At 35.8% G+C, this 21,748-nt stretch overlaps 1 protein-coding gene across 1 annotated transcript in view; it reads left to right on the top strand.

The window, feature by feature from the left end:
* gfra4b (GDNF family receptor alpha 4b) overlaps positions 1-16,689 on the top strand; it is a 68,751-nt gene extending 52,062 nt beyond the window's left edge. Inside the window, exons 4-8 of the mRNA XM_026918829.3 lie at positions 3,897-4,242; positions 6,068-6,177; positions 8,574-8,708; positions 11,650-11,813; positions 15,826-16,689. Coding sequence (XP_026774630.3) covers positions 3,897-4,242; positions 6,068-6,177; positions 8,574-8,708; positions 11,650-11,813; positions 15,826-15,966 — 896 coding nt within the window. The 3' untranslated portion in view covers positions 15,967-16,689. The remainder of the gene's footprint in view (positions 1-3,896; positions 4,243-6,067; positions 6,178-8,573; positions 8,709-11,649; positions 11,814-15,825) is intronic.
* The last annotated feature ends 5,059 nt before the right edge of the window (positions 16,690-21,748 follow it).

The raw sequence follows: 21,748 nt of genomic DNA, 5'->3' as shown, positions 1-21,748 counted from the left end.
CAGTGTTTTACATCTTCTAAATGAAGCAATTCAATTCAGCTTTGATGATCATATACCTACAATGCAACTGCACAATATCACAAAAACATTTCTACTAGACTCACCTTATATGTAACACAATATTCATCTTATATGTAACCCACAGGTCCTGTCACAGTAAGACTTCACAATTACAACATAACAACAAAGCCTGTCTAGATTAAAATCACCCATGATTAGTGTCTCTGATGCTCTTATAAGAGCTGACAAGACCTCAATTATTGTTATTAATTAGCCAAGTTGCTGAGAGCCGAGATCTGGAGTGATGATATGCACCTACAAGCAACCCGCTGAGAGATGTAATCTTGTTTTACAATCATACTTAATAGCTCAATTGATCTGAAAGCAAACTGAAAGTATTTTAAGACCTAATAATGAGTTGTCTTGCATAAAGATCGAAACAAACAATTCACTGAGTATGACTACTTTGTTCATTGATTTTTTTTTTTTTTAAAGGCAAATCAAGTCTTTATTTAGAGGCATTTTCCAAATGTAGCTGTCTGAAAAGCACTTGGTATTTTGAAGGACTGTTCTAGTGGACAGCAGAGGATTTATTCGTGTCTGAGAAAGTTTCTGAAAAAGAGTTTTGCACAACTGTAGGCTCATTTTATAGCAAAAAAAGGCTAACATAAGGGATGTTAGTGAGTCTTAACATTATTTACTGCATTAATTAACATTAAAAACTGTAAATGTCCGTATTAGCAAACCATAAATAATGCTAACAAAGTAAGTTAACACACATTTTAATTGTCTTTTGTTTAAATGTTAACTAAATACGCTTGCACTGACTGATGTTTATTCAATACATGACTCCACATAAATTAGCAAAAAATAATTTACAGCATGTTTACAAATGTTGATAACTTGCTGAAGCCTGCTCTCCAGGTGTAAAAAGTATAAATATTGGTACTTGATATTCAGCTGCGCTTCTGAATTTTGCCAGTTAACAAGCACAAGCATGTTCATTAAGGTATTCATTTTGGTAGGTGTGGGTGTAATTTTACTTGCTAATGGTAGGAACATTGATTGGTTGTTAAATAAAACAATTGTTACAAGTCTAAGTATGGCGTATAGTATATTGATGCTGAATTTCATGATTTATTCGTGTTGACTAATGTGTTAAATATTGTCAGTTAAGAGAACCTTATGTGTAGTGTTACTCATTAAAAATGATGTAGCATTTAATCCTAGATATATAAATGTAGAAATCTATAGGTGTCAACACTATCATATTTCTTTGTCTTAAAAACCCAGGGGCCTTGATTTGCCAAAGATTTGCACATGTAAAAAAGTGCAAACTTGATAACAGCTGTAAAAAAGGCTGATTTGATAAAAAAAAAAAAGCTTGCTATCGTTTATATGACCAAAATAGCATGACTTGTCTGTTTTGCGTGTTTGTCTTAATGAATGTGCAACTTTTCTACTTAAAAATGCAAAATACAAAGTGGTATCTGTGGAAATCGAATAATTGAGCACCAGCAGTGTAATTTCCTGCAGCCTAAAAGTCACTTTGGGACTGGTGACTGCCTGTGTGAATACCAGGGAAGGGCAGGTATTATATTTGCAGAAGCCAGTTTCATATTAAAAATTAATTATTAAATCATACTTATTTTAAATTTATTCAAAAAATGTACTATGTAAGGAGTAAAACACTTTGGGATGTGCAGTTATAGGAAAATAGTCAACAGAGGGGTGGTGAGATTTAGTGCTGATGGTGGAGTTACTGCTACTACCCCAATGTTGATTTTTTTCCTTTTACAGCATATGCTTTATTTCTCTTATATCACAGCAATTTGCTAAGGGTTATATACATTTTCATTAAAAATTAATTAATTAAAGTTTACTTATTTGATTAATTAATTAGAGATTCATTTGTTGTTGTGGAGCATCTATGAAACAAGTCAGTTCCTGTTATCACTTATGTTATATCAGCTATCAACAGTTATTCCCTCATCAGCCTCTCTTTTTTCTTCTTTCTAATTTAATAAGAAATTTATAAAATAAATAAGATGTAATAATACTTAAAAAAAGATTTAATGCTAAAAAAATATTTAATATGCTAAAAAAAATTGCAGCTTGTCATGTTAACGAGAAACCTGCAATCACAAGGTCGTCTATCCTTTCCTGTGGTGGAAAATGTACTGTTACTGAAGACTGAAGTTCATAAATGTTGCATTCATAAATGTTAAATAAATTTCTCCTTACAGAAACCTTCACCATATCAACAATTTATTTGTTCTCCTTTCTTTAAGTAGATTCTTTAAATGACATTTTTTTTAATGTTCGATGTTTTTGTTTATTGTTAGGCTTAGATCGTGTGAAGTGTATGCCATTCAAGTTCTTTTGAATGAGCTGTTACTATAGAAACAATAACCTATTAGAATTCATATCAACCTGTGATTTGTTTTGCAGCCAGAGCTACTCTCAGAGCTGCTGTTATAGAAAATGAATCGACTCCTTTTGACCAATCAGATTTAATAATTCAATAGCGTGTGGTTTCAAAAAAAACCACACTCACTTTAAATTTCTCCGAATTATTTGTCAGTATCTTAATAAGATACTGATATTAAGACACTTAAGGGACTTAATATTACTGCAGTAAATATATTACTGCCCACAGCATTTAAGGAGCCTGTGAAAAGGTTTTGATTTACATATCCCTTATGAACAGAACACATTTGATGTTTGATATGTGTCAGGGCGAGTTCTAGTTCTACTGTTCTGGAAAGACAATTATCATATGCAAACATATTTAAATGTTGTTTCCTCCTCATATTTTGCACATGACATAATTTGCACAATTATTCTTTGTAAATGACATGCAATGTGCCTGCTCTGTAGATCAGGACCTCACAGACAGCTTAATCTTATGTCACACGAATATATTTCAAGCATTATATGTTGTAAAAATGTGAAGGCATTCTTCAGACATTACTGCGTTAGATATGAGGACTAATCGCTCTCTAATCTCCCATTATAGGCTGTAAGCTAGAGTTCTTGAAGTCTCAGTAGTGCTGGACTGCTGCTTTGGGTTGGACTGTTTATGTGTGTGATGTGTCTAGGGGCTATAATGGGAATAGAGAGTGAATATCGGAGTTATTATGGACCGTATTTTAGGATTCATTTTGTAAATATATTTATGTACCTCTGATGCCTTTCTGTATCTTTGAGCCTCCTCAGATGCAGATAAAATGTGCAATCTTAAATATGTCTTTTTGCACAGTTAGCTGTGCTTGTGTTCAGATATCTTTTGCCATTTTATTTAAGTGCAAAATGTAACACAGGCCACCGCTGAGCGGGGACATGGCTAGCCACCTCAAAATGTATTTGCTTTATTTATTTTTTTAAATTTCCCTTTGCTGCATTATCTTCTAAATTATTCTCCTCGCTTTCATTCAACCCCACCACGAAACTTATTTGTTGACTCTGCTTCACAGCCGTGTTTCTCCACAGCTCTGCAAACAGCAACAAAGCCGCTTCCTTTCAATGATGCAGATAGGCTTTGTCTGTGTTTTTTTCGGGCCAAAAATCCATCTGCTAACGGATTCTGAAAGAGCATGTAATGAAAGAGCAAGGCAGGCAGAGACAAGAGTGGATGATTGATTTTTATTATTATTTTCATTTCCCTCGGGTTTTACTGACCTTAACTTCTTTCCGATTTTCAACTGAGATGTGGCAAACTTCTTCTGTTTCATTTTTTTTCCCCAAGAATGTAGCGAGACCCTAAAACTGAGTGCCTGAGTTTTGTGTCAGCACAGTATAATGTCAGGAACAAAGGTTATGAGTAATTTAATCTCACCTCTGATCACCACACAATGTTCATTACTGCACTCTGCTCCCTCTCTAACCCCTTGCAGACTCTGATCTGGGTCTTTCTACGGCAAACCGGTGCCTGGACGCGGCCAAAGCCTGCAATGTGGACGACCTGTGCCAGAGGCTGCGCACTGAATATGTGTCAGCATGTATCAAGCCTTCAGGCAAATCGGGCCTGTGCAACCGATCCCGCTGCAACAAGGCCCTGCGCCGATTTTTTGACCGCGTGCCCCCTGAATACACGCATGAGCTGCTCTTCTGTCCCTGCAGCGATATGGCTTGCTCAGAGAGACGACGCCAGACCATCGTGCCTGGCTGCTCATACGAGATGCCAGAAAAACCCAGCTGCCTGATGCAGATGAGGAGCTGCAGAGCTGACTACATCTGCAGGTCAGTACGTGTGAGCCAAGTGTTCTGTAGGTGGGGAAAAAAAAAAAAGAGTCAATGTACTTGAACTCTGCTGAATAGTCAGGTAGGACCTTGAATTCTCAATAGGCCTCTAGAGAAACAGTAGTCTGTTACTTTTTTCTTCAAGCTTCTCATCTTAAGACTTAACTTGGTGAAATAAGCAAAAGCTGCTGGCGGGGGTACAAATACATCTCTCGGAAAGTTCGAAAGTTCAGGTCTGAAGTTGATTTAAGTCAAACAATCATACATTATACACTGCTTAGTGATATGCATTATTAAAACATTGTATAGGGTCAAAATTGTGGTTTATTAAGAGCTTTTAGCAGTCACATGCCCTGAAATCCAAGTCTGAGTTTGATGGAATTCATAGGAATACTTCTACTTTGTTAAATAATAAATAAATGGAAAAAAATCTTCCCATTTATTAAATTATTCAGTTAAACTGTAGTCAATTTCCATCCCATTTTGACTAAAGCCATTCAAGTTCATGTTTATTAAGAACATCAGAGTGTGGCATACAAGTGAACATTGTGACCAGTTCAGCTGAAATAAAATAAGTAAAAGATGGCTGGAGGTAATAATAAATTGTGGTATTTGTGGATTGTTTAATTGTGGGTAGTTCAATTTTTGACACCTGCCATCATAAAATGAATTTCCTGAGCAATTTGTGAAAAACTGAAAAACTGTGCTAGCTAAGATGAAAAAATATATATATATATATATATATATATATATATATATATATATATAATATTTAAACCCCCTATTTTCAGTCAAATGATTTGTCTCTCTCTCTCTCTCTCTCTCTCTCTCTCTCTCTATTTTTTTTTACGAATCAGCCAGTGAGTTGCAGTACCAGACACAGAATATGATACAATAAATAGCATAAGAAAAGTCACTGTTAGTAGAACAACTAGTGATGAAGTAAAGGTGTATGAGGACAGAGGCTTTGACAGATGCTTCTGTGCTGCTTTTCTCTTTTGTTATTGGATTTTGATTAAAGAATTTCCGTGGTTTATGACCTTGTTGTGGTGAAGGGGCTTGTGCACTCTGGTGAACCTCAGGGCTATGTCACTGGGAGCTTAACGCTTCCAATATGGCCACACTTGGTGAACAGATCTAAAGGACAGAGGTCAGACAAAGAGTGATTCTAGTGACCATGCCATGAAAGGTCCAAAAAAGATAAAGTGTACCCTGACAGGATTAGGTTTACCAGGACTCACCCCTGGAGCCAGCCCTGGGTGTGGTGTTCGTAAGTGAGTGTCTGGTGAATGGACCACCCTTAGAACCTGAAAAATGGCAAAGTGGAGCCATCTTTTGTGCTCAACACCTGCAAGATGAAGGGTGGGGGTCAGTGCAATGCCAGTCAGGTGGTGTTGCACTGACCCCCACCCTTCAGTCCAGTCCATCTTAGATGGAATTGCCCCTTTGGAATGGAAACTGGCTATGGGCTGAGGCTGGGGATAAAGAAGTCTGGTCTGACCTTCTCAGCCATTTCCATTGTGACACCCCCCTCCCCCCAGGAAAAGTAGAAGGAAAAAGATTGTTGTGCTCTACAAATAAAATTGAATTCAATTGAATTGAAGTTCATAAATGTAACTACGGAGACATATTGATGCACCATGCTGTTTCGAAGTCAACCGTTCCTCTGTGTCAGTAGTAATAATCGTGTTCAGAGTGCTGCTCTGCATCCACCAGCGTGAAGCCGGACACCTTCATTATCTGTCCTCTTTGTGTATGTGTGTGTGTGTGTGTATATGTTCAGCCTCTATTAACGAAGATCCTCTGCTCTCTGGTTGTCTTCCAGGTCCCGTTTGGCCCAGTTTCAGTATGATTGTCAGCCAGAGGAGCAGTCCTCCAGCGGCTGCAAGCACGGCAACTACGCTGCCTGTCTCGTAGCCTACACTGGCCTAATAGGTAGGTACAAAAAGATGGAGGGAAGAGGTTTGACTTGTGTGTGTGTGTGTGTGTGTGTGTGAGAGAGAGAGAGAGAGAGAGAGAGAGGGATGGGATGGGATGGGATGTTGTGGAGAAACAAAAAAAAATGCTGTGGAGAAACAAAAACAACAAGCTATATGAATAATAAAAAGGACAAATAACAGGTACGGAAAGAGAAACTTTGTGTGTGCGTGTGTGTGTGTGTGTGTGTGTGTGGATATGATAGGGACGGAGACAGAATATTTTATTAGAGGATTGGATACGAGCTGTCCAAATCCAGTCTGTGAAGTGCAGGAGTTGTTATTGCTCTCTGAAATACCTTTGATGGCGATTGGTTTGAAATGCACACTGTTTTATATCACCTCTGGAAACGAGCCTATTTTTTCATGGCCTCTAAAACACAAACCTAGACAGTCTTAATGCATTTCAAAAGTGTTGCCACCAGCACATCATAGACCAACCACACCAATCACACACACACACACACACATGCTCACACTTGGGTGGTTTTATTAGTCTGCCTACAGTTTGAGGCGCAAAGAGACACTTTTAACCTTTTATGACGCATTCATCACGAGTTAGCAAACCGACTTCTCACCTATTGCACTTTATATGCACAAAGAGTGTGTTTGTGTGTATTTTCGCAAAAGCAAACATGCAAGCCACAAAGGCTACATTCATACTGCTCAATATTGATTTACTTCTGTTTGGTTGTATACATTAACTTATAATTTGAATCCGACACTACTCCTGAACTGGACTTGTACCTTGTTGTATAAATCTCGAATCTTGTTGTACTTGTACAATGACAGTAAAGGTATCCGTATTCAAACGGGAAAGGATGAGGAGATGGACAGAAGTGGAAAGTAACATTTAAAAAATTACGAATATTCATGTGAAAAAAGGAGTGAATAGTGTTGGTTTGTTTATTCATGTCATTTCTGTTAACACTGATGTGTCACAAATACAGTGAATTGTGTAAATACATTAAATAGATTAAATAAGGTCAGTGAGTGTTTTTTGATAGGTGAGAGATCAACCTCCCTTACAGGCAACTTCAGATCTTCAATCTACTGTGAATAAAATGTTAAAACAACTTTGGGAAAGAACAGATAGCCAAGTAAGGAATAAAACAAGACAGGGTATTCTATTTTCCTATGACAGGACATCTCAAGGTGTTTTATTCTTAGTAATTAGTCAACGCTAACAATTTTTTCTTTATTATATAATGACATGTCATACTTTTGATCCATTTCTTGTTTTGCCAAAATGTTGTCCCACTTCTATTTGTTCGTCCAATGAGAAATTCTCAAAGCTGATTAAATGATTAAAGTTGCTACATGTTTGGTATACGGTTGTCATCAACATTGAGCGTAAAAATGCAGCCTGTAATTAGTTGCGTGAAAGTTTCACCTGCAGAGCCAACCAGCGTCAGGAAGCTGTTTCTATGGTAACAAATGAACAGCTCCAATTAAAGTACAGGCATGAGATTCAACACTCAAGAACAACTCTTCTCCAGCGATTAATGTAAGCACTTCTATCTTAGTGTAGTGGACTTTGCACAGTTTAACGAATAAGGAACACGTGAAGATTCAATTTAGAACCCTTGTAGAAAGCTTAACCATGCAAACCATCTTAATGAACCTGTTTCTCATAGCGCGTAGTTGCGGGAAAGTTTTACATGTAGAGCCAGCCGGAGTGAGGAGTCCGTTTCTATGGTAACAGGCAACGACTTCAATCAAGGTTCATTAACCGAACAAGATTTGACAACTGATATCAGTACTCGCCGGTGTGATATTATAAGAATTATGAGTTGGTCCGTGGTTCGTAGTTCGATCCTGTGCTTGGGATGCTGTCTGTGTGGTGTTTCACGTGTTCTTCCCATGTTTCCTTTGGGCTGTCTGGTTTCCTCCCACCACCTAAATACAGGCCAGATGGTGGCTTGGCTACACTAAATTTCCCCTCTGTGTGAATGTGTGTGTATGGTGTCCTATAATGAGTGACTGGCATCCCATCCAGGATGTATTCGCCACTCACCTCCAGTTTTCCTGGGATCGGATCCAGATCCACCTCAGCCACGACCAGGATAAAGTGATAACTGAAGATAAATGAATGCGTGAATGAATATCCGATGTAATTTTTGCCGTTGACACTATAATGAAAAGACAAACGATCAGATTCAGGCCACTTTTTCCTGCAAATGAAGACTTCAATACTGCAAACACAAACAAGTTTTTCGGCAGCAGTGAAGCTAGTGCTTCATATTAAGAGTGTTTCGGGTAATGTGGGCAAATTCTATCAATTTATTTTAGTGAACTCAGAAATGACTGTTTGTCTAGAGAAATATGTTCTACAAAAATATGTCTTGTGTACAGGCAGTCCCATCACTCCAAATTATGCGGACAACACCACATCCAACGTGGCGCCGTGGTGCACGTGCTCAGCGAGCGGCAATCAGAGACAGCAATGCACAGAGTTTCTGGATTATTTCACCAACAACATCTGTCTCAGTAAGTCTCCCGTGCACCCCGCTGATTATTATACTCACTGAAGCCTGATATGTCTATATTACAATCACATGTGTCCAATGAGCTCATCTGAGTTCTGCTGTAATCAATGATATGAGGTTATAACTGTCCAGTGACTTGTACATTATCAGCATAGTACTTCATCATTTGATCAGAAATGACAGAAATGCATTTTGGTTGCTTTTATAACTGGAGGTATGCGGCTGTGCGCTCGTGTCTCAGAAACTCACTGATGTGAAAAATATGCACATTATAACAACAACCATATTGCATTCATAATTATGGCAGAACAACCTTGGTGCAAGCTAATGCTTGCTTTAAAGTCTCAAGTGTGGGCATTGTAATGTAATGGCATATTTGTTTAATGAGCTGCTGCAGTGGAGGGACTGTTGGCCTTCTTTGCTTTCTGTTGTAGTGCTGAGAGATGTGATAGCTGCCTTTGTATAACAAGTATATCGATGAACACTTGTGCAGAAAAGATGATCTCTGAAGTGAAGACTTTTGAATGCTTCCAATTAGCACAACCTCTAACAAGATTTGATATTATGGTAGGACGAGCTGCAGGTGAGTGTACAGCAGGAATGAGGTCTGCTTTCAACCTTTTGAAAAAAGCACTGGCCTATATTCATAAAAATATTATAATTTTAAGTAGGTAATGATTCATTTGAAGGTTTTTCATAAACTCTAATAATACCTCATAAAGCTTTAATTACTAGTGCTATAAGTCATTCTGGTACCACTTTCTATGGAGGCCATATGCAGTGTATAATGAACTATGCATACATTCAGAATATGCTGAAGTGCATTCATAAGGAATTACATTTTTGTAATTATTTATGAAAAGGCATTGCAGTTCATATTAATATTTATTATGTAATGTAAAGTGTTAACAGAACGCATTATAGGTAGTTTTTATCACACATTATAATCAGCAATACCAAAGAAACCCAGACCCACTTTGCTGAGCACGGTATGTTTAGTCGTAGATTACTTTTAACTCAAGTAATTAGAATTCATTTAGATTTCATTTCTGACTGCAAACTATTGGCTTATATGTAATATTACTACCTAAATATAATAAAATATATATAAAATCAACAGGATTTCCAATATTTTATATCTCACAGTTCAAACCCAAACTATATTTTAGTTATGCACAGATTTTAAAACACTAAATTATAAATTTAAGTAAAAAGTTCCAACGGTTATACTATGGTTTTCTGATAATCTCTCTTTTTTAAAGAAAAAATCAAAACAGTTTCGTGATGCACTGCATAAAGCTGAGCTTGTTTTCTTTATGTAAAGTATTATGAACATTACATAATGTTAGCAACTCATAAATAAATAAAGTGTAACGCATTTTCATTCATAATTATAACAATGTGTATAATGCCTTATGAATGGATTATGTATAAATGTATTTATAGTTCATTATAAATATGACTTCATATGATTGTATTTCTTTGATTATTTATAACCATCTTATAATAAAGGTGTCACTATCCATTGTAATGCATTTATAACTAATAATGACTTGTGCATAATTATGAAACAAGTGTAGTATTTATTAAACAATTGGTTAATTAACAATTCTACCATCCTAGTACCTAGCTAGATGTATGCTGTCTTTTTTATGATGGTTTTGAACAAAACAGTGTGCCTTTTTTATTTTAATATTAAAATTTTAATGTATGTGCTTTCATAATTCAAATTCAAATTTTATTGGTCACACACACACAACCATATACAGTTCATCCAGCAGTGAAATGCTTTTTTCCGACTGTCTGTGACATAAAAATAGAATTTACAGATTAATAATTAATATTAATCTGGAATATATATATATATATATATATATATATATATATATATATATAACAACTCCAGTTATAAAAGCAACCAAAATGTTTTTTTTTGAATGAGGCTTTATTAGACAATGATTTATGAATATGGCCTTCATAGAGAGTATTAGCAAGTTGTTGCTTTAATGCCGAGACCCAGTAGCTCCACGTGAGCATGTTCACGCTCTACCAGACAACAAACACATGAAAAAAATCAGCCCATCTGTCTTACGTGCCTCGTGTCCTCATGCATCATTCAGGCAGGAAGGATTTCTTTCCCCTTGCTTTCATTCATGGAAATGTTCTTCGCTATTAATATTTTAAACGGAGCAAATGCATGCATTTGTCAATGTATCATGATGAGACATATGAATCACTGGAGGATGTTTTGCTTGCTCTCACTCTCTGCTTCTCACTCGGATCTTTTTTTCCTCAGCATCTCTCATTCTCTCCGTCTCTCTTTCTGTGTTTCTCTTCTCATTTTGTAATAGTTTGTCATGATCAGAGACAAGGCAAATGGCCAGGATCCATTGTGGCCAGTGTCTGAGGAATGCTTTTTTTCCCCCCCTCTTAGTCCCTCTCAGACTCAGCAGGCACTTCCCGTACTAATGCCCACCTCTCTTCCTCTCTTCGCTGTCACTCTCACACGTACTCATAGCAGACCAGCCTGTTTTTTTTTTTGTGCATTATAAACCGTGATTCATCTCTATTATTGATGCCTTGAGCCTGTTCAAACAGAGATGTCTCATGCAAACTAACTCTCCTGCTCCTCTCTGAAATGAGGGACGCGTGCGGAGGAGTTTGTGGATCCTGAGAGCCATTTAGCTGAGCCACTTGTGAGGGAGTTAATGAGAGGAAGTGGAGAGGCAGGTGCAGCTCAGGGACCTCTGAGGAATACTGAGTGCTCGTCTTGCCTATTCGAGGCAGCCCGTCCGGCTGCCTCTCTCACCACTCTGAATTCAAATATCCGCCTTAAAAAGAACCAGGAGTCTAACTAAAGTGGGACGCTACTGGGCAGTTTGCTGTTCTAACTCCAAAAAATCTCTGACTTTCGACCTGTTGTGTGTTTTTTATATGAATAGACAATGCTCTTCTGATGTTCGGCAATGGGATGGACCAGACGCCCACTCCCAGCCAAACAGATCGTCGAGTCCCTGTGACGGACAGAGATGCACGAAACAGTTCTGCTGGCTTTGTCTCCATGGATACAGAAGAGAACATTGCGAGCCCAACCATTTCCACACAGGTGAAGATTAGGGAATGGAGAAGAGAGAAGCCGGCACTTTGCTGCCGCTCTCATCTTGGCATGTCCCTAAAGCAAGAGAGGACCTTTCATTTCTGAAGATTCAGAGATGCTGTGTATTGTGGAGTCTTGAAATTTCACACAAAGCAATTTAGTAGTGAAATTAAAGTTTGCTGTTAGTAAGGGTTCTCTTAAGTGAAACTAATATCAACTAATATCCTTTAGCACTTTACAATACTTTTCAACAACTCATAGGTAACTATGCATGGACTAAACAGGAATGAATGATTAGTTCTTCATTAACACCTATCTTATTCTTATAAAATACTAAGAACTATTACTTAATTACTCAGTAAGTATGTTAGTAGGAGTTCATTATTACCTATGCAGTAATTAACTGAAGTTCTCCTGTAGAACTATTAGCTACCTATGGCTTTTTTTATAATAACTACTGATTAATTACTGATCATATGGACATTAATTCTTAGTAGAAAAGCCTTACCTTCCTCCTGGAGATCTACTACCTAATATGTACCTCAACCTATTCCAGTACCTTGGCATCTAAAAAGTAATTATTTATATGAATTATTTAGGTCTCCTCAGAGGAGCACATGGTTGGAGTGTTGTTTTTATTTAGACAATCAAGGTCTCAAGAGAGAAATGAACAACAATAACCTACAAAATTACAAAGCTGTAATGTATTCGACATTAATGTAATGTAATGTATTACTGCATAGGTAATAACAAAGCTGTAATGTAATGAATTCTCCATTGACATACTTTCAATTTTTTTGTAAATAATTTCTTTTAAATAATTAATTAATTACTGAAGAACAACATTTTTAATTATTTAATAATAATTAATTAATTACTGAAGAACAACACAGTAACACTTCAGTCTTTACTAATGAGTTTCCATGTATTTAACTTTAAAAAACTGTTCCACATTTCATTAATTACCGAAGAACAACACAGTAACACTTCTGTTATTGCTAACGAGTTTCACTTTATTGTTTAAACTCGTATCCATATAGTTAAAATACAATGCAAACAACATTCTTAAGTGATTCATACAACTTAATGTATGTAGGAGTTGCTCTTTTTTCTGTGGTTGAATCTTAAATTATATACTAGTAGCCACATAGTGCACTATATATGTTCTGCATATGTCATTAAAACATATCCTGTATAGTGAGAGGCACTAGTAAAAAGGAAGTTATTTGAGATTCTACATAAAAAACACATTGGAGATCGCTGAACTTTACATAGATTGGAGTAGGCTAATAATGGTAACCGGGTTAAAACATTAATATAGGTAAATAAAGAGAAATGAATGCTAAAACGCTAAAGTAAATGATAAAGTGATGACATTCCCTTCTCATTATTTTCTTTGTTTAAAAAAAGCAATAATTTTTATTCTTTTTTTAACTTTTATGTTTTATGATTATATTATTATTATTATTATTATTGCTCTTTTAAGTCATTAGAATGTAACTTTTAAATTCATTTGTCAGCCCTGTTTTTCACCATTACAGCTCCAAGTTTTATGAATTACTTAAGAATGTTGTTTGCATGTATTTAAACTATATGGATATGAGTTTAGACAATAAAGTGAAACCATCGTTAGCGATGACTGAAGTGTTACTGTGTTGTTCTTCGGTAATTAATAAAGATGTGGAACAATATTGTAACGTGAAGCACATGGAAACTCATTAGCAATGACTGAAGTGTTACTATGTTGTTCATCCGTAATTAATAAAGATGTGGAACAGTATTACATGTGAAGCACATGGAACCTCATTAGTAATGACTGAAGTGTTACTGTGTTGTTCTTCAGCAGTTAATGAAGATGTGGAACAGTATTACACATGGTAATTCATTACTAATTTTTACTAATTAAAATAATCTTTTACAAAGAAATTTGAAAGTTTGTTAATGGAGAATTGGTTAGTGATTGCTACATTACAGCTTTGTAATTTTGTAGGTTATTGTTGTCCATTTCTCTCTTTAGACCCTGATTGCCTGAGTAAAAACAACACTCCAATCCTGTGCTCCTCTGAGGAGACCTAAATAATTCATATAAATATTTACTTTTTAGATACTGAAGTATTGGAATAGGTTGAGGTACATTCAGTAGTAGATCTCCAGGAGGAAGGTAAGGCTTTTCTACTAAGAATTAATGTCCATATGATCAGTAATTAATCAGTAATTAATCAGTAGTTATTATAAAAGATCCATAGATAGCTAGTAGTTCTGCAGGAGTAATGTAAGTCTCAGTAATTACTGCTTAAGATTCAGTTAATTACTGCATAGTTAATAATGAACTCCTAATAACATACTTACTGAGTAATTAACTAGTAGTTCTTAGTATTTTATAGGAATAAGATAGGTGTTAATGAAGAACTACTCATTCGTTCCTGCTTAGTCTATGCATAGTTACCTATGAGTTATTGAACAGTATTGTAAAGTGTTACCTAATATTCTAACTATTAATTCAAGGCATAGTAATTAATATCTATCTATCTATCTACACTCAAGAATTATGAGCAGATGGAAAATGAGTAATGTATAGTCTGAGCTTAAACATACATAGTTGATTTTTTTTAACATAACAAGTATTGCATTTTTGTTTTACACAACACTGGTTTCAAAATTATTGGCACCCCCTCTGGATAAAATAACAGCATTGCGAATGATACTGTAATCTGTATCTTATAGGTTAGAGACACTTGTTTTAAGCTCTTTTATATACTTAGAGTTGTGTCCTCTTCAATTCAGGCCACAGCTTCTCAATAGTGTTCAAATTCTGAGACTCAAATATTTGCAGCCAATTCTATGTTGGAGTCATTATCTTGTTGACAAAGGCAACCCAGTTTGTGGTAAAGTATCCTGGTACTTAGCAGAATTCGTGATGCCATCAATCTTCACAAGAACTCCTGCACCATTAACCACAAAACAGCTCCAAATAATCAATGATTTACCACTATATCATATAGTGCATTATGCTCCTGGGCCCACTTCATGGCAATTTTAACAGTTCCATACTTGATTTATTCATAAATTTGTTTGATTATGTATTATCTGTCACTCTGTCTTCATTGTATCTTTTACTGCTTATTCATTCATTCATCATCAGTAACCACTCCTGGTCAGGGTCCGGAGCAAATCCCAGGAAGACTGGGTGCACTGGGAGAATTCACCCCGGATGGGAGACCAGTCTATTGCACAGCTTTTACTGATTATGTATTATTAAATATCCATTACCATTTATAGTTTACTCGGGTGAACAACCATCTGTCTTTTTTTGCTGAAAACTCTTTGGTTCTCCTCATGATAATGGATCACAAAGGGATCTTACATTTGTGCAACTTCATATGTATACGCCAGGCAAACAGGATATAGGGTCAAACCAACTTTTTTTTTATAAATAGTTTAATTATTTTATACTAATTTATCACATTTATTTATTAATAATATAAATTGATGACAATTGCATTTGAATTTTTAAATATTTAGGGGTGCCATTAATTTTGTCACATATATGTGTTGCTTGGGTGGAATAGTTGGATTATTGTGAATACTTATGTTCATTTTCAGTCATTTTATGTTCAATCATTTTCACCCACTCTATCTATCTATCTATCTATCTATCTATCTATCTTTCTTTCTGGCTGGCTATTGATCTATCTATTTCCTCTCTATCACATCTAATACTAATAATACTAATAATAATAATAACTCACTAATCAAATTAACTTTATATGGTCACCTGAACTGTCTTTCAAAGCCCATCATCCTCCAGACCGTGCTAATTTTAGGCAGTATTATTTTTCTGCTTCATCTAGCAAAGTATGAAAGTTAATAAGCTTGCAAACTATTTAAGTAAGTATGACTTAATTGAAATCTAGTGACCGACACAGGAAACAACAGTAAAAAGAACATTCTGGAGTAAATGGTAATTTAGTAATTTTGTGTTAGTAGCTAATTTGCCTTTTATGGTTTATTTGTTTCTTAGGACACCGAAAGGGAGAGACTTTGGGGTGACTCCACCATTCCCTTCAACACACACCGTAATGCTGGTCAGGTGTCCACTCGTGTGTGTCTGCCAGTACTCATCTGTCTGCTGCTCATCCTTCTGCTGAGCTGTGATCAGTAAAATACTTGTGGGGGAAAGACACAGAGCCTGGAGCAAAGGACCAACCGCAATGTTATTTTTTTTAATCAAGACTGTGGAAAAAAAAACTGCCTCCAACAAGCCCCCCACCCCCAACCCCACCCCCCGTGTTTCATTGTGCTATCTGTGTATTTCTGTGGATTGGTTGGATTTGGTAAGACAGTTTATTAATGGACCTGATGCCTGATGTAAGGTTAATCTAATTGGGAATCATCCTTGTACATATGTACATATCATTATGCAGAGTCGATATCAGAGTTTATTGTTTGTGAATAATTTCAGCTCCAAACCTACATTTTCTAGGGACATTTATGAGTGTGGTGCCTGCAGCGTTTGATAACCAAATTAATGTGCAATGCTCTAAACTAGGCTGAAATGTGTGGAGGAAAGAATCAAAGCCTCGTGTTTCTTTTCTATAGCTCCTCATGCTTCACTTCAAGTGTTCAGAGGCGCTTGTGGAGGAAACAGGGATTTAATATCATTTTGTTCAAGTTGACTGAAGACGAAGACTAGAGCTGCCTCTGATCAATATTCGGACTACAAAGCCTTTGGGTGGAGGTAAACAAAAGGCGTGTCGATGTTTGAACCGATATTTTGGATATACCCGTTTCTAGATCATTCCAAGGTATTATGTGTGTGTGTTCAGGAACGTAAGCGCTTTCTCTTTGCCTGACTGAAGAACAAATATAAACCAAACATTTGTGATATCTCTTGCTTTAGTCTTGTGCAAGCACAATGGACCATTTGAGACAAAACAGTGGACAATTCTACAATGTTATTTACCTTTGAGTTTATACACTCAAATCCTGTATAGTTTAATGTTTTATTTCTCAGACACACCTGACAAAAATCTGATGAGTCAAATTAATTGTGTAAAACTAAAGACAATACTAAACTGTCCAGGAGCACAGTAGCATAAGCAGTGCTGAATCAATTAAGCACATTTTCAGTGTATTGAATTAACACTGATAAATTCATTATCTACAAGCAGTATTTATAATGTTCTTATAGCTATAATGCATTTGAGGAAACTCAGCTTTGATTTGTATTTCGTGTGGATTTCTCTCCCAGCATAATGTCTTTGGGCCGCATTCAGAGTTGAGTGCACATACTGAGAAGTTAATACAGAAAAAGTGTACATCAGTATTCACATTTTAGATGTAACTAAAGACTTAGATGTTACATAAGAGTTACACACATGACCTAAAACAGAGCCATGTTTTGGGATTTTGTGCAATTCTGAATTTGCATTTATGCCGATTTATTTATGAGATATTGGCTTGAGCTAGAAGCAGTATTAATTCCAATGCCAATATGTCATATTGAAATTTATGGAAAGTTTGGGCTGTAAATACAAAAAAAAAATAATAATTCATTGTACTATCCTTGTCCTTATCTCAAGTACTGAGACAACCAATGTGGATAAAATTATAAACAACAGTTAAATCATAGTGTGTGTGCTTGGTCAGATTATCCTTCAAACCACGGGAAGCAGAGTGCACTGAATTAACCAAAACATTGTGACTTTTTTTTATTAATTTGACACCTCAAAATTTGGATTAAAATTGTGATAAATTAGCCTACATCCAGTGCACACATTACAATTACATTGCCTCAATTTAGTATCTCATGCCTACATTAAGTTGGACACTCAATTAATTTACAGACCATCAGATTAAAAATAAATGTTTTTTCATGTTTGATTTACTCTCAACAGTAGATATGGTATTTTTTTACCCCTAAGTAAGCATGACATTTTCTGCTGTTCATTGTAGAAAATATAATAAGCTTTGCTGGATCAAGTGCTATTTTATGAGCTGTTGGAAATTGGTATGGAATAGATGTTTATTTCAATGTTGGCCATCTTCTCATTCATATAATCTAATATTAATCTTTTTGCCTGTTTATTTTTAAATGGACTATTAGAAAATTTAGAAGCCTTTCCCTGTGCCTCCACAGGAACCCAGGTTCTATGTTGAACCCTATAACAGTGTTTCCCTATCACCAAGTAGAAGGCTTTTTTGAAAGCTAAGAACTCTTTATTATCCAGTCAACACTAAAAGAACTATTGAAGAACCACTTTTTTTTAAGAGCATGCTTCTTCAGTCCACATTTTCTACCCCTCTAATTTACTTTTTTCAAAATCTGGCAACATCGGAGATGTGAAAGACACACTGTTAATATTAATAATCTGAATGGGCCACGCAGAATATTAACTTCAGTACCTGTGTAACCTAAATTTTTACTATGAACTTTCCATGTGTTAATGTTGACACAACATTGATCTTAATTCATGGACTCTGAATACGGCCCTTCATTTGTAGAGTTGCAACTCCCTTTGGGAGTCACAGTGTAAATGTGGGCATTCATCTATGATACTTGAGGAAGCTTGATGTGACAATTAGCACAGTAAGAAGGAGACATTATCATATTCACAATTGGGGATGTGCCCTATAGTTGGTCACATGGTACTCTCCTTTAAAGGTTGTGGAATTTCATTCTCAGTTGCTGCCAATAAAAGATGCTGGATCATTTAAAACCTTATGTTTTCTTTTGGGGAAAAAAGAAGCACAATAATAAGAAAAGTGTGAAAACATTTGTCAGATGAAACTTCACTGTGTATGTGAATCTGTCAAAAATGACATGTTTAATAGCCGTTGTTGAGAGAGGATGTTAGTCCTAGAAATAAAAGACCTGACACAGATTCCCTATATGACATGTGTATTACTTGGAAACATCAATTATGGCAAGGAAGTAGTTCTTTGTATCTCAGCAGGGGAGATCTTCAAAATGGAAATAATAAAAAGGTCAACCTAAATTAAAAGCCCATTTGCACATATTCACTGGCAGAGCATCCAGTAGATTATAAAATGCACTTGCATAAGCATTTGTTTTTGGAGGGCTTCTTGGTTACTCGGTTGGTGTTTTAGTTGTTGTAGGGCTTGTTCTCAGTTTTATGTTAGAAAGTAGTTAAATATTGTATGAAGCAGATATTCTGACAGAAAAAAAAAATGGTTCCATCGAAAAAGGTTATTCACTTTGTCCCTCTGAGGAATGCCCTTTAAGAGTTCTATGAAAGGGTTCTTATGAACTCTCTTTTGAGTCTTTAGAAGTCACCAGATGATGTTATAGACTACTTTGCATATTCTTTGAATTGTCATGATAAATTGCAGATCAAAACAGATTACCTGAAGAGAGATATTCTGAAGACACTTCTGAATAATCAAATCAAATAGAATAGAGTAAAACAGAATAGAGCAGAATGGAATAGAATAGAATAAAATAGAGTAAAACAGTACAATGGAATGGAATGAAATAGAAGACCAGAATAGAGTACAATAGAATAGAAAAGAATGGAATAGAACAGAACAGAATAGAATTATTTATAGAACTTACTTCTTGTAGAAAGATGTTTTTGGTCATGGTACCACATACTATTTAAATATTTACAAAATGGAGTCAAATCAACTGTTTATGTTGTTCTTCTTCTTTCGGCTGCTCCCGTTAGGGGTCACCACAGCGGATCATTGGTCCGCATATTTGATTTGGCACAGGTTTTACACCGGATGCCCTTCCTGATGCAACCCTCCCCGATTTTATCCAGGCTTGGGATTGGAACTGAGAGGTTACCTGGCTGGGAAGCGAACCAGGCCGCAGCAGTGAGAGCACTGAGGCCTAACCACTAGTCCTCCAGGGACACAGTCAAATCAACTGTTTGTGATTTTTACAAAATTTTTTACAAAAAAGACACAAAAGAAAATGGTTTTGGAAGGAAGAACTAGCTTTTTATTCCCTTTTATTTTAGAGCAACTGCCAAATGACTAAATGTAAATGTTAGTATAGCAAAGGAAAGTTTCGAATGAACGAAGACGTACATGGGTGGGACAAATAATGGAGATCAGTGTTTGGTCAATGGGTATAACGGTGATCAGTGATTGGACATTGGGAACAATGATCAGTGCTTGGTCAGTGTGAGTAATGGTGATCAGCGCTTGGTTTTAGAAGCATGAGCAATCCAAATGACCCATGATGAGGACTATTTTTCTAAAATTTTTGTGAGCATTTTTCTAAGCTGCCATTGATGCTGGTGCTTAACCTTTCCAGTTCTCCTCCGCTTGAAAAGAGAAGACAATATACAGCCATTCTTATACTTAAACATTTTTAGAAAAGTGAATATCACCTTTACTTGTAGGATTTCAGCTGGAAGAGTTTTGTCAAGTTGTTCATGGCTGGTGAGAACATGACGATTCCTGGTAAGTGGTTGTTTAGAAATAATAGGTAATTGTTATAGGTAATTTTTGAAAACTGACACCAACCAACTCCTTGTTCTGTCAATCAAATTATAGTCTATAGGAAGTAGACTTCAGTAAACCCTTGTAGCTCTGGTGTAGAATTGGTATAGTCTTCCTTTTTAGGAATTGATATTGGCTAACTTTTGGTAATAAGTATGAACTTATTCAACAGACATCACTAGTTTTTAAGAGCTCTACGTTTGAAGTATTTTTCATGTCAACCATTTTTTTCCAGGCATAGTAGAAACAATTCATTTTCTGGATTACTTTCGTGTTTTTAACTTTTTCCACTCTGTCTTTCTGGTGAATTATATATATATATATATATATATATATATATATATATATATATATATATATATATATATATATTAAGATATATATTATAAATATATATCTTACTGCACACTGCATTCTGTAGACAGGTGAGTAATGATACATTAAATCCTTGCCCATTCAGTCATTTCTATAATATTGACTTGAATTTGTTTACGGCAAATCAAAAGGCTTTCTTAATGTAAAGACCTCGCCTGTTGCCGTAGTCATCATCATGCACTTTATAAATCCAGCAGAAATCTCCAATGAAATGAATAGAATGTTCCATGGCGACATACTCTAGGTTCTCATTAGCTGCCTAGCATTAATAAATGATTAACAGATAATCTGAGGTTGGTCCTAAGATATTAAAGCCTCAAATTATTATTCTGTTGTAGGATACTTGTAACAAAATTGGGAGAAAAAGACATTTTAAATGAACATGCTGTTCCTGAAAAAGCTAAAAAGATTACACTTTTAAATTTTGTTTCGACTAATCTCGGTTTTCCCATCAACACCCTTGTAAGAAACCTCTCTTATCTTTCCTGACCGCAAATCTTTCGACCTTTCCTCCATCTTGGCAGCTGTACAGTCTAACCTCCTTTACTGACATCACTGATCTCTCCAATCTTGTTGATATACTCATCTCCTATAATCATTTATTTCTGCCATTTTCAGTGACCTTGCTCCTCTGAAGACTTGACTGATCTCATCCACTCACAACTCTCTTTTGTTAGACCTAAGATCTATGTTATGAAATGTGCAGGTAGATGTATTGAGTGCTTATATAATAGAACAGAAAACTGACCTTACTGACTTACTGCAAACATTTATTCAAGTAAAGGGATGCACTAAATGCTGTTCACTCCTCTTATTAGTTCTCTATTATTAATAGTGGCAGTGAAAAGCCCAAAATCCTCTTTGCTATTATAAATAAACTTCTTAATCCACATAAAGGAGTTGTCTGTAGGTTTTAGTTTCAATGCAAAGCTTTTCTTAATTTTTTCTCAGTGATTACATTAGTGTTCCATCTCACAATTTTCCTCTCCTATTTATCATACTCTATTTCTTCTTTCAGCAATAAGTCCTTTGAATCTCGTTCTGTTCTTTTTCGCCACCAACTCTTAAGAAACCTACTCTTGATGGCCTCGAGTCTC

This window comes from Pangasianodon hypophthalmus, chromosome 9 (genome assembly GCF_027358585.1).
Source record: "Pangasianodon hypophthalmus isolate fPanHyp1 chromosome 9, fPanHyp1.pri, whole genome shotgun sequence".
In the NCBI taxonomy this organism is placed as follows: Eukaryota; Metazoa; Chordata; class Actinopteri; order Siluriformes; family Pangasiidae; genus Pangasianodon; species Pangasianodon hypophthalmus.
This window is presented reverse-complemented; position numbering and strand designations above follow the sequence as displayed.